The 13,293-nt window shown below is 48.3% G+C and overlaps 4 protein-coding genes across 4 annotated transcripts; 1 reads left to right on the top strand and 3 right to left on the bottom strand.

Annotated features, from left to right (window-relative positions):
• Positions 1 to 96: 96 nt before the first annotated feature.
• On the top strand, positions 97 to 1,310 carry PGRI_001300 (mitochondrial 37S ribosomal protein mS35; the record flags this gene model as incomplete). The annotated part of the gene is made up of 2 exons (XM_040787843.1): positions 97 to 658; positions 715 to 1,310. The coding sequence occupies 2 exons, from the start codon at positions 97 to 99 to the stop codon at positions 1,308 to 1,310; spliced, it is 1,158 nt and encodes a 385-aa protein (XP_040651615.1).
• Positions 1,311 to 2,192: 882 nt separating this feature from the next.
• Positions 2,193 to 3,918, bottom strand: PGRI_001290 (uncharacterized protein; the record flags this gene model as incomplete). Its single annotated transcript, XM_040787842.1, has 3 exons — positions 2,193 to 3,301; positions 3,360 to 3,429; positions 3,487 to 3,918. 3 exons carry the CDS (start codon positions 3,916 to 3,918, stop codon positions 2,193 to 2,195), a joined length of 1,611 nt encoding a protein of 536 aa, XP_040651614.1.
• A 1,548-nt stretch (positions 3,919 to 5,466) lies between these two features.
• On the bottom strand, positions 5,467 to 7,726 carry PGRI_001280 (uncharacterized protein; the record flags this gene model as incomplete). The annotated part of the gene is made up of 3 exons (XM_040787841.1): positions 5,467 to 6,609; positions 6,658 to 7,472; positions 7,537 to 7,726. The coding sequence occupies 3 exons, from the start codon at positions 7,724 to 7,726 to the stop codon at positions 5,467 to 5,469; spliced, it is 2,148 nt and encodes a 715-aa protein (XP_040651613.1).
• A 633-nt stretch (positions 7,727 to 8,359) lies between these two features.
• Positions 8,360 to 13,070, bottom strand: PGRI_001270 (uncharacterized protein; the record flags this gene model as incomplete). Its single annotated transcript, XM_040787840.1, has 3 exons — positions 8,360 to 8,817; positions 8,941 to 12,682; positions 12,747 to 13,070. The coding sequence occupies 3 exons, from the start codon at positions 13,068 to 13,070 to the stop codon at positions 8,360 to 8,362; spliced, it is 4,524 nt and encodes a 1,507-aa protein (XP_040651612.1).
• Between the last annotated feature and the right edge of the window lie 223 nt (positions 13,071 to 13,293).

Here is a 13,293-nt window from a genome sequence, read left to right as displayed (position 1 = left end):
GAATTTGGAATAGCGCACGGCGGTGAACCTCGCAAAAGTGGAAGCGGAAAACATCGTGATTGAGATCCTGTCCCTACCCACGCTATACCCTCAACAATGGCCTCAGCAGCTCGGTTATTGACTCGCCCAGCTGGGCATCTGGTCCGGAGGGGCTTTATGGTCCCCTCCGCTCGGTACTTCTCCGCTTCGCCGCTCAATCGCGTCCAGGATGACCCCGTGATTCCTCCTCCGCCGAAGGAACTCAGAGCGGAAGATTTCCCCCCAATGCCTGAGTACTCCGTCGATCTCCTGACCAAGGAGCAGCGATCAATGTACGACATGATGTCTCCCGAGGAGCGCGCCGCATTCGACGAAGAGAACACCCGCATGGTTGCGGAATTCAACGACCCCGAGAAGCGCGCCGCGGCATTTGAACAACTCGAGAGGAGCATTCTACAGATCGATAAGGAGGAGGATCTCCGATTCGAGGAAATCCGCCCCCGTCGGGCTGGTTTCTGGGCCGAGGACGAACCTGACGAGTTGGTCAACATACTCGAGGATGGAGATGAGGAAATCAATGATGACGAAATCACGTCCATGGCACATGCAGAGATGGAATTGCACCGTGAAATGAGAGAATATGCCCGTCTTACAGCATGGGACATGCCAATGCTGAGCAGTAAGATCAATTGCTCATCGGAACTATACTTTCCATCTACTGACGTTAACCTGTAGAGCTTGCTAAACCTTTCACCCTGCCTCCCCCTACTCACATCCTCCGCTTTCGCTACACTACTTACATGGGTGAACAGCACCCTGCCGAGCCCAAGGTCGTTGTGGAGCTTGCATCCCAAGATTTGACCCCCAAGTACCTCACCGAAGCCCAGCGCCAAACATTCCTCAAGCTGGCCGGTGTGCGATACAACCCGCAGACCGATATCATCCGCATGTCGAGCGAGAAGTTCGGCTCGCGTGCCCAGAATAAGCGCTACCTGACAGATGTCGTTAACTCGATGATCAAGGAGGCCAAGGAGGGTGATTCCTTTGCCGATATTCCCCTCGACCTCCGCCACCACAAGTACAAGACCAGACTTCAATTCCCCGAACACTGGAACATGACCGAGGCCCGCCGGAATCAGCTGGCGGCGCGGCGCAAGGAGCGTCTATCTGCCGACGAGACGCGACCTGCCCTTGTGGACGGTAATACAGTTGTCTCTGAAGCTATCAAGACTCTGCCTTCGCTCAACCCTGCCCTCCAGGCTAAGGCCGCTGAAGAGCGGGAGCGCGTTGCTGTCAAGGTTGGCGCACGGAAAAAGGTAGCTCGCCGGTAATAGATGTTCGGCAACTGTATATTGGGTGTGTTTGAGAAGTTGTTGTCAGACATTTGCGAGGCGCGGGCGCATATTTTAAGATTTTTGGCATCTTTTCTTTCGAATGTACTATAGTCATTTTATTCCATGCATTGGCGGCTCGCTGTTACTCCATTCCATCTTGTAGTGTCCATATTACTCACCACTGTACGAGTATATTACTAGTATGCTATCTCATATGGGTCTTTATTTTAATGCCTACAAGTATGTAGATACTACTGGAGAATTAGAAAGGAAATAGAAAAAAGACATTGGTGGTATTGTCAGGCCAATGAAGTGGTCAGCAGGCCCAACTTGTAGGCGGCTGACCCCGAAGTCATTGGCGGACTTCGCTATGTACTCGAACCAGCAAGGACATCCCATCCATGACAGATGGGATGCCTTGCTGCAGTTCCAACGAAAAAACCACAGAAAACAACAAAGGAAAAAACTCCGTAGGGGTACATATTGCCCGTATCGCCAACGCATATCAACGATATCAACAATGGGTGTAACGCCCCAATCCCGAGTGTGAAAAGAAACAAATGAAAATAGCAAAAGACCCATAAATCATCTCGAAAAAAGAACATTCTGATAACCGTCCCCTGTCTCTCACTCATGATCGTATTGGCTTGTTGCATGTCCGGACTCGTTTTCGTGGTTTGGTATAAGCAAGACTGTGATATCATATGGTGTAATTATCTGGTAGGTTGACATCGAAAGGAAACCACGTCGATGCACCAGATCTCATGGATGCACGAAAAGAAGATAGAAATGTGTCAGCGAGTGGCACCATGTAGGGAGGGAGTCATGAATACCACCCCAGGCCAGGCATGCCAGAGTGAAAGTTGTCAAACGATCGAACTAGTTACCACGCGGAGTGCTGGGGAAAGATCCAAACAGATGCGGGATTTCCTCAGCCGGAGGGGAAGTGCGCTTGAGAATGGGACCTCCAATGGGACCCCAGGTGACACGAGTCTCGGCCGCGGTCAAAGGCACATTGTCACCGACGTGCAGGTCTCTGATCTTTGGAGTCAAGGATTCATAGTTTGCCTTGACGGTACCTTGGGAACTGTCGGAAGATGACTGCTTGTGACCAGAAATGTCGGCCTGGGCGAACGCACCGAAGTTCGAATCGTAGGTCATGGTGGGGAGCATCACACCGCCATCGGAAGAAGTGGTCGAACTTTGCTGGTAGACATGGCCAGAGCGACGGGGACGGAGTTCAGTTGGCTTGTTTGGAATTTCCTCGAACATGTCTTCATTGTACTCGGTCAGCTCATTGAGTGGCCAGTATGCATTCTGGTTGCGGGAGTTACCATCGTCCAGAAGAGATCGCTGGGCAGCGATGGGAGTGCCAGGATGGCCAGTAGCATAGACATTGATGGGAATATTAGATGGAACAGCGACTGGAGTAGTCGGGGTACAGACTCGGTTGCCGCTAAAACCGTGGGCACCATAGTCGAATGCGACTCGGGGGGATCCCATGCCTGGGGAACATTCGCCGCTGCGCCCACCATCGCGATCAGTGCTAATAATAGTAGGGCGGGCGTAGCCCACGTTCCGGTTACGACCACCGCGGTGGGTGCTCTTCCAGTTGTTTGCGTGATGTCCATTTGTGACCCCATTACGGGCTCCACGGTGCTGATTGTAGTTGGCAAAACCGCTGTGACCTCCACGGTTCGCAGGACCACGGGGAGGTGATTTGTCGAATTGAGTTGGGGACTTTTTAGCGGTCAGGTTCGCATTAACGGTGGCAACCTTGCTGGCGCAGCTCTCAGTGTGAGGAGCTGGGGACGGCAAGGCACGCATGGGCATCTGCTCAGTAATGGCAAGGTGAGGACGTCCCCCATGGCCTGTCTGCAAAAGACTCGGGACGTTGTACTTCTCGCGGTACCAGCGAGGGATGTCACGAAGACCGAGCTTCTCGATCATGGTCATATCAACAGGCATTTCATGCTTGAAGAGGCAACCTATGTCACACAGGGTCAGTCAAGGCCTCATACGGTCTTAGCCATCTGGGTAAGTTACCTTGCTGGGCATAATCACATTCACCGTGACGGATCCAGTAGGAGCAGTACTCCTTTTTAGAACCCGAGGTCTGCGTGGAAAGAGTTAAGAATATGAACCGTAAAATGTTAGGAGCACTCAGTCATACAAGCTTGTTACTCATCTGGGGGTTCTTTGCATGGAAGGTCGGGGTAATTGGAGACATTTCACTAGCAGGAGTCCCCTCGCCGGAAATATCGTGACGCTCGATTCCTCGAATCAGAAGAGCTTGAGCGGAAGCCCGCATGGGCTCAGCCACATTGTTGTTGGTGATTATCTCCATCAGAAGACCGTGCATATCATGCAACGGCTCCTTTCCAGCCTCACGTTCAGCGGACTGGGTAACACCATCAACAGACCAAGGTTCAGCGCGTCGAGGGGCCAGACCGCAGCTGGTCATCCCCTGGGTCTCTCCGGCATTGATAATGCGAGGGACACCGTGGATGGTAATATGGGAAGGGAGCTCATCAGCAGCAAGCAGTGGGGTCAGAGACCCATCAGGGCGGGTACAAAAGAACTGAGGGTAACCAGGAGTCGCCATGGCTAAAAAAAAGATCTTGTCAACGTAATAATGAGAGATAGTGCTGTGCAATAAGAATGATCTGTGTGATACAGAAAAGGGAAGAGGTAAGAGATATGAGGAGGAAAAGAATGATTGTGGGGGAAGAAGACGTTTGTGGGAGGAGAGGGTGATGAGATAGGCGACAAGCGACAGAAGGAGCAGGTGACAGGTGACAGCCCTGTAGGGCAAATGACAAACAAATTGAGACGACAAGATATCATCAGAAAATGAAGTCTTAGGAGAAACACAATCTCATATATCAGAGAACCTTCGGGATCACCTAGGAATATGAAGCTTGTCTCCGTATTAATTAGCTATATATCAAAAGAAATATTTGAATTGAATAAACACAATGAACTAGACTATCTTATATACAAAGAGCTACACAGTAGGGGTCGTTCATCTTTGATCTCACAATAGGTTTCCCACATTGAGACAAAGACAACCCAGTTTATCAAACTGGGAAATGAGAGTACATTGAATGAAAAAATAAAGAAATTCTTCTACATATCAAAGAGAAATAGACTACTGAAAGACACGAATAAGCTGTGTGCCATTCGGGGTCCAATGCCTTTGGCTTGAAAAGGTATCGTGAACGTGTGCCTTGGCAGGGTTGATCGGCTGCTTGCAGAATACATCTAGTACAATTTTAAACTTGACCTTCTATGCTGCTTCTCTGTATTCCCTGACTCCAAATATGCTTATGTCAAATATCAACATTGAATGCTATACATGTTTAAGACGCGAAAATATCCAGTCCTTTGTATTGGATAGAAGGTGGTACGAGGAGAATCCACTGATAGTGGACACTTATTAAAGCCTTATATACTCTGTGGAACTAATAATTTGTTTCTTAGCGTATCATAAATATGTCCCTTGTTAACTTTCTCCCAAGGATACCTCTTCTAACATTCGGCCCAGTGCGACCCATCTCAACATCAACTTTGGAATATCTTTGGCTACTTATGTCAACCATATCACCTCTGAGCTTATACACTTTCCTTTAATATGCGAGAAAAAACTGCTTATGTAGTCATTGCTTTCTTACATTAAGGGAAACTTGTATTACTTGCTTGAAAATATGACAAAGTGCTTTCAAGTGGCTGGCACCACATCCATTTGGTTTGCGAAAAGCCCAAACAGAAAAAGATATTTAGAGCCAAAAACCAAAACTTTCAATGAAAAAAAAATATATATGAATAAAAGAAACACAACAAATATCTTTCGGTTCTCTTCTTTCCCGTCGTGTCGGATGTCGTCCACAGTAGAAATCCCGTGACATGGCTTGACCTAACTCGAACGTCCAAGTCAACACATTGGCTACAGCGTACATACAACCCACCAAAGCTGCAACACCTTTGCACTTAGTAAACCCACGAAATGCAGTGTAAATTTGGAGTCAAATAAACCTTCCATAGAAGGAAAAACAAACGACAAATTTCTCAACTGCGATTCTAATAGGGCTATTCTAGCAACCTTGGCCCATTGCATGCTCCACTACTACAACTCATCTCAGGAATTTGGCAGCTAGACCTCTTCCTTAACCTGGTTCTCCTGCTTGACCTGGCTCTCCTGCTTGATCTGACTCTCCTGCTTGATCTGACTCTCCTGCTTGATCTGACTCTCCTGCTTGATCTGACTCTCCTGCTTGAGCTTTCTTGGCTTAGGTTCGGCCTCTGATTTATGCGTTGACAGACTTTTTATCTCACACCTCTGTTCTAGTCTTCTGAGCTTGGTCTTCTGATAATACTCTCGTTTTGTTGGCTTACCTTTGTTTGCGTTCTTCTGCCCATATTCTCGTTGATATCCCTTGACTTTGTCTCTGTTCTTCCGTCGATATACTCGTTTATATTCCTTCAGTTTATCTGGGTTGTTATGGTAGCGTTCGCGGCGTTTTAGATTGATTCTTTCTTTGTTCTTCTGTCGATATACTCGTTGATATTCCTTCAGTTTATCTACGTTGTTATGGTAGCGTTCGTGGCTTTTTAGTTTGATTTTTTCTTTGTTCTTTTGTCGATATTCCTTGACTTTGTCTTTGTTCTTCCGTTGCCATTTTCGGTTTTTTAGCTTGATTTTATCTGGGTTCTTTTGTCGATATACTCGTTGAGATTCCTTCAGTTTGTCTGGGTTGTTGTGGTAGCGTTCGCGGCTTTTTAGATTGATTGTTTCTTTGTTCTTCTGTCGCCATTCTCGTCTTCTTAGTTTGATCTTTTCTCTGTCCTTCTGTTGATATTCCGTGACTGTGTCTCTGTTCTCTCGGTGATATTTCTGGTTTATTAGCTTGATTTTATCTGCGTTCTTCTGTCGATATACTCGTTGAGATTCCTTCAGTTTATCTGGGTTGTTGGGGCACCGTTTGTGGCTTTTTAGATTGATTTCTTCTTTGTTCTTCCGTCGATATTTCTGGTTTTTTGGCTTGATTTCATCTGCATCATTCTGTCGATATACTCGTTGCCATTCCTTGATCTTATCTGGGTTCTTCTTGTAGTATTGTTGGCGATATTTTTTGACTTTTTCTGCCTTCTCAACGTCCAAGTGCGCAATTTTCTCGGATACATTCTGGTAAACATCGTAGAATCGTTTCTTTTCTTCAGCGACCTCCCCTTTATCCAAGGCATTGTTCATCTCGTGCTTCAGTCGTAACAGGTCTCTTATCAGATTAGGTGTGAGCTAGCACTGGGTTAGCTTACTCTTCTGTATAGCGGAGTGTATTCTTACTAGCACACATGCAGAATGTCGCCGGACACAGTGTCCACAGCTGGTATATTTTCCATGGAAAGTTTGACAATCCAGTAGCTTTTCTCCGGGCTTCAGTAGCTTTCCCCATTTCTTGAAACAGGAGATGCAGAGCTGGCCTTGTGGTTTTGTGTCCGAAGACTCAACGGAGCCCAGAGTACGTTTCTCTTCCAAAGAATCTTTGGAATCAAACGGCGTGAGATTACGCTCGCAGTTAGAGAGGTTAGAATTGGCTGTCGGCTCATTCGAGTTGATTTTGGGAGCTGATGACATGTCAACGTCCTCGCAATATGGATCTTGTTGGCCGCTAGTAGTATCATTCTGTTCGCCGATACTAGCCAAATCAGGGTCAGACTTTTCGATCTTGATCGTTGACTCAAGTGAATCAATTTTGGGAGCCAGGGGCATCTCGGTATCCTCGCGACATGGCTCTTGTTTGGTACTAGTAGCGGAATTCTGTTCGCCAATTCTGGCTGCCAAATCGGAATCAGCCTTTTCAACCTTGGCCAATGGCTCAACTAGGTCGATTTTAGGGGCCAACAGCATCTCGGTATCCTTGAAGGGTTTTTTCTGATTGACTCTAGTAGCTGCCTTCTGATCTTCAAGACCAGCTGGCAAATCAGGATCAGGCTTCTCAGCCTTGAACGATGCCTCACTTGGGTCGACTTTGGGGGCCAGGGGCATATCGATGTCCTCAGTGGATGGTTTCTTATCGTCATAAACAGCTACCTTCTGGTCTTCAAGACCAGCTATCAAACCAGGCTCATACTTCTCAACCTTGGTCAACCACTCTTTCACTACATCATTGATATAGGTGTTAATGCATCCACTTTTTATTCTTGACTAGTTTTGCAGACTAACCTTGTTCATAATCTGGTGTTTTGACTGGAGCATCTCCAGCTTGATGCTGGCTTCTCGAGATGTCAGGCTCCTCAGACTCCTGCATGTCTTTGTGCATCAACTGCGGAGTAGCAATAGGGTCTTCGTTCATCTCTGCAAACTCCCGCTTAAGGCGGCGCCTTCGCTGATGATGTTCTTTTTGGGGATCCATGTTGTGAACCTGGTTTGATGAAGTTGAATGATGAAGGTGGGGAATGGGGAGATGTGGAGTGATGGAAAAGAGAGATGTCGTATTTCCATCTTTGTTTCTTTATATATTAGTTTGTTAGACCCACTAACAATCATGTTGGATTGTATAGTGATGTTGGAGGATTGTGTAGAAGGTTCATAGATGTTTGCCTGGATCTCTGGTCATGTGCATCTCTAGGGCCAGACTCTATTCAGCAATTCTATAGGAAAATGAATCTGAAGACCTAATATCTACACTGTACTTGTCCGCAATGCGTATATCAACTACTCTGTACAACAAAACACTGTAATCATGCTAATTGATTGAATCTAAAAAAACAAAATTGGGTATCTTTCGCTCACAATGCCCACAACGCCTCCCCTTTTTTTGGTTTTTGTGCTTTTGGGGGGTTGTCCCCCCCTCTTTTTTTTTTTTTTTTTTTCGAAAAGCAAACCGAACTCCTCCCAATGCAATTTTGTACACAAACAAAAACTCAAACAAACTGAAAAGAAGCATAAAGAGAGGAGCCGAAGCTCCTCTCACACCGTGATTAGATGCCACCCCAGCGGGCGGGTGCCCCCGCTGGGGTGGCGGAAGAAAGACTTGAGTTGAGTCTTACGACTCAGCACCCGCCTCTGTCAAATCAATGACAGGGGCGGTGCTCACCCCACCCAGTGAGGGCAAGGTGAGAGGAACCTGAGGTCCCGCCGAAGCCGCAAGAGAGGCCTTCTTGCGTTCGCGCTCAGAGCGCGCCACGGACTTTCGGATACCCTGGAGATATCTTTTTGCCTCCAGGATGAGGGCGGGGGCCTCCACGCTCTTCTCCAGAGCCTCCAACATGCGGGTGACCTGCACTGTTGATTGCAGGTGAGGGCAGGCCCGGCGGCCGCCCCAGTGCGCCAGGCCACACAGACCACAGAACTCGACACCGGCGTAGCGGAGCGAGCAGCGCCCCGGGCGGTGGCGGTGCTGGCACGCCACACACTTTGAAGATGGGAAATCATCTTGGGCGCCGTCAGTACCCAGTGATGGCGGGCGGGGAAACTCAACGCGGCGGAATGTGTGTGCGGCAGCTGTGGAATCATGTATGTTAGCAAACTTTGTCTTTATACCTGTAATATGGAATGAGGGGGTGGGAATTGTAATCAAATAGAATAAGTGGTAATTAGGATGTACATGGAAAATTAAGTTCTTACCTTGCTGTTCTGCGTTCGCCGTTTGTGCAGGAACAGCAGCATCTGGAGTTGCACTTGGACCAACCGCAGGATGAAACAGAGTCGTGTTGCCATCTTCCGCAACGTCCATTGGCTCAGGCACAACGTCAGACTCACTCTCGTCGCCATAATCTGGCTGTTGGAACTCATAGTCGTTATCATCCGTACTCTTTCGCATCTTGGTGAGCGGCTTTCGGACGGGACTAGGGTTCTCATCATCGTCGACTCCGTCGATGACGGTACTGTAGCGGGGTGTACCACGCTTTCGTTTACCGCGACCAAGACCTTCGGCTTGGCGGCTGGCCTCCTCTTGCGCTTCACGTTCCCGCTCCTGCAGGATCTTCTCCCACGCCGTCAGGTCAATAGGCGTGTCTTCCGTCTCGGTCACCTCTTCGAGGCTACCGCGATCCTTTTGCCACACCCGTGCAAAGTTGAACTGCCCCTGCTCATTCGGGGTTGAACTTTCCTCGTTGGTCATTTGCTGAGCCTGTTCGGCTTGGCTACGATCCAACAACTTGTCAATCGACTGGCTATCGTATTTAATGTCCGCCGAGTCATCGTTATTGAACAGTGCTTGGGCACCATGCTTGAGGATTGACTCCAAGTCTTCTTCATCTTGGCCGGCCTCGATACGATCGATAAGTACATGGTCCAGCGCCATCTTGGTCTTACCCTTTTGCATGATCTTTTCTTCCACTGACGCGCGCACTACCAGGTGGAAAACAAGAACTGTATTTTTTTGCCCGATTCGATGAGCACGCGACAGAGCCTGCATATCCTGCTTTGGATTGAAATCCGGATCCATGATTATGACTGTATCCGCAGTGGCGAGGTTGATTCCAACACCACCCGATCGCGTCGAAAGCAGGAAGGCAAAGAATGAAGAATCCGGCGCGTTGAACTGGTCGATCTGCTGCTGTTTCTCTCTTGAGGACAACTTTCCATCCAAGCGACAGTACTGGAGCCCCAGCCCAGTGAGGAAGTCTTCAACAATGGTGAGGTTCTCTAAAAATTGACTAAAGATGAGGACTCGGTGTCCACGCTCTCGAAGTCGGGGTAGCATCAAGTTCAGCAACTGAAGCTTCCCGGATGCTTCGACCAAACGCCGATGAGAAAGCTGAGAGTCCAGAGTTTGCTCTTCAATGTCCCGATTGTAAATGAACGGGTGGCAAAGACACTTCCGCAGCTGCATCAAGATATTGTTTAGGTTATGTCGCTCTGCTTTCTTCCACTGCCCAGTTTGTTTCTTGCAAATGGCTTTGATAAGCTGTGGGTTCTTTTTTAGAATTGATTTGTACAGCTTCTTCTGCACAACGGACATCGAAATCGGGATGATGATTTGCACCATCGGAGGGAGGAATGGCAGAACCTCTGCCTTCGTTCGACGCAAGAGACATGGCCGAATCATATCATGGAGCTCGCTAATTTGTTCATTACTGAGGTATCCCCCGTATTGGTTCTCCAATTTCGCGGCATTGTAAGCTGGGTCAATGAATTGGACCAGGTTGAACAGTTCTCTGATATTATTTTGAAGGGGTGTGCCAGTGAGCAACAACTTGAAGCCGAATTTCATGCGACGAAGGCGCTCGTAGAGCTGTGTCTTGTCGTTCTTGAGGCGCTGACCTTCATCAACCACCAAGCCAGCCCAATTGATACCGGACAAGACTTGCTTGGCCCCATCATCAGCCATGCTTTCATACGAAGCAATGACCACATGACAACTTAGAGTACCGTTCTGGTGAAACATCTCATGCTTACTGGCCATCTCCCGAGCCAAGGCACTGCCATAATATGTGACAACCCGGACGTCCGGCGACCAGCTCTTGATCTCTCGGCGCCAATTTGGCACAGTCGCATTCGGAACAACGACCAAGAATGGGAAACAATCCAGTTTTTCGATTAATGCAGAGATCATGGTGATGACTTGGATTGTCTTTCCGAGGCCCATATCGTCAGCAAGAATGGCGTTCTTTCGTTGGAAAAACATGTAAAGCAACCAGTTCACACCATCCATCTGATACTCCATGAGCTCACCTCCGGTTACCAAGGCAGGCTGAGCCGTCAACATAAGGCTCTCGTCGAACTCTTCTTCGCGGGCAGCACTGAGACGCCTCTGAAGATCCTTTGCCCTCGGAGGGTGGATATTTTCTCCGAGCACCCTGTCGATAAGAGCAATCTGGAAATCCTCCCAGCGAGCTGTGTCGGTTTGACTTGGGGGATCTTCCCAGACTGCGTCTTCGTAGGGCAGCCCTTTGTACTTGACATACGCCCGCTTAACCAGATCGCCGTTTGCCCGATCATTTTGGGATTTGGGCTTGGTGTGATATTCCACATCAAACACGATGTCCACCCGCATATTGTCTTCGGGAACAGCCTCGGCCGTTGTCATGGCTGGTTTTGTGGATCTGTCTGACTTGAGGAACGCCTTCATCTGGTTGGCTGGAGCCTTAGACCAGACCCAGTCTCCAGTCATCCAGGTGACACGGAAGTAGGACATATTGTTCCATTTGATAAGATATTCTTTATCAATCTCTGGGATCATTTCGACCAACTGCGGGACGACTTTGACTTCGGGATTCTTTGGTCTCCAAGCAACGACCATGTGGATTGGGTTGGCCCCAGGGGGAGATTCAGAGCAATCCTTGCATTGCCAGGAATCAAGATCAATGTCGGCGAGTTCCTCGTGTGAAAGATGATGGATGTGGAAAGCTCGCTTGCAAGCATGACCACCACCAAGGCATCTGATGAGGACATTGTCAATATTGTTGACACGAGACATATCCATGTGGGTTACTGGGTCTATGCCATCATTGGCTTCTCGCAATTGTTGTTCCGTTTGAGGAGAAAGAGACTCTCGCAAAGGCTGTGACATGGGCCCTGCGTCTCTACAGTCAACGCAATGGCCCAAATGAGGCTTGATATCATGCTCTTGGTGCTTGATCCCCAAACACCAACTGCATTGAAGAATAAAATCTCCCTCGTCAACCTTAGTGACCAAATGCTTTCGCCTGCTTCGATCGCCAAGACAACCTTGATGGTACGATACTGTACAACCTTGACAGTATACCAAAGACCCTTTTTGGTTGTCATGATCTTTATAGCCGCATTGGGCACATGACTGGGAGTGGCACAGTCTGAAGTCATTGTCATATGGTAGTTCACGGAACTGCTCCCTGGCACCCGAAAACTTTTGCTTAGGCTGCTCAACTTCGCGCTCCGAATATTCGTCATCCTCAAATTTCTCTTTCATGTCGCGTCGACGAGTCTGCCGCAGGCGAGACGATGCCCGTTTGCCTGTGTAGACAGAATACTCTTCAGACCATTCGCGAATACGTTGATTCCGGCGTTTCTTCTGTACACCTCTTCTTAGGTGGCGACGTTTAGTTGGACGATCATCGTCCTCCTCATCACTGGACTCCTCTGAGTCTTCAGAATCCACGCTGCTGGTATCTCTAATGTGGGTTTCATAGTGGTCGATTTCGTCTTCATCGTCAGTCCGAAAGAAATGATCGTATGAGATGGACGGCCCACGCCGTTGGCGCCTTCGTGCAAGTCCCCAATCCATATCTGAATCATAGTCTGCTGAGCCATCTCCACTCGCGTACATGAGACGTGAAATGGGTTCGTGGTCCATTGCCAGGGGATCAGGGCTCTGTGAGTCACGGTTGAATTCACGTAAAGCTCGCGGTCCGTTCTTGAGGATTTTCAATTCTTGGAGGGTCATCTAGTGAAAGGCATAGTCAGTTAAATGGGGCTTGAAATTGCTATGACTGATTGCGTTCACTCACGGTTTGACGTTCACCACTTTTGAGTCTCACAATGAGCTTTGGCTCATGCATATCGACTGCAAGAACGCGATGAACCTCGAAGTGACCAGGCAAATATTCATAGTCCTCAGGGTTATTAACCACTGGGACAATGATCTCAAAAGACATTGTTGATTCTTCTGAGTTTCCAGTGATCTGTGGCACTGGCTGAAGGGCATTTTCGGAACCCTTAGGTGGAATGGCGGGGGTCGTCTGAGAGGATGATCTCTGGAACTGCGCTAGCAATTGCGCAGCCATCGCATCAGGATCATTGGAGTTTGGAGAATTGTCTCCAGATTGAGACATGGTGATTTACTGATCACGTGCAGAGTCAGAAAATGAGAATGAAGCTGTAGGAACCGCACATGCGGCTCCTACAGATGAGAATTGGGAAGGTCAGTGAGATGAAGCTGAGCTTTGGGATAGGTATGTGATTGATGGCAGGACTGAGAGATCCAATCGGCAGGCAAGCAAGCTTTTGAGTTAACTGGATGCTTAAAAAGAATATGAGTCTGAAATGATGAATAAA

The sequence above is a fragment of the Penicillium griseofulvum genome (genome assembly GCF_001561935.1).
Source record: "Penicillium griseofulvum strain PG3 chromosome Unknown contig_79, whole genome shotgun sequence".
Taxonomy (NCBI): Eukaryota; Fungi; Ascomycota; class Eurotiomycetes; order Eurotiales; family Aspergillaceae; genus Penicillium; species Penicillium griseofulvum.
This window is presented reverse-complemented; position numbering and strand designations above follow the sequence as displayed.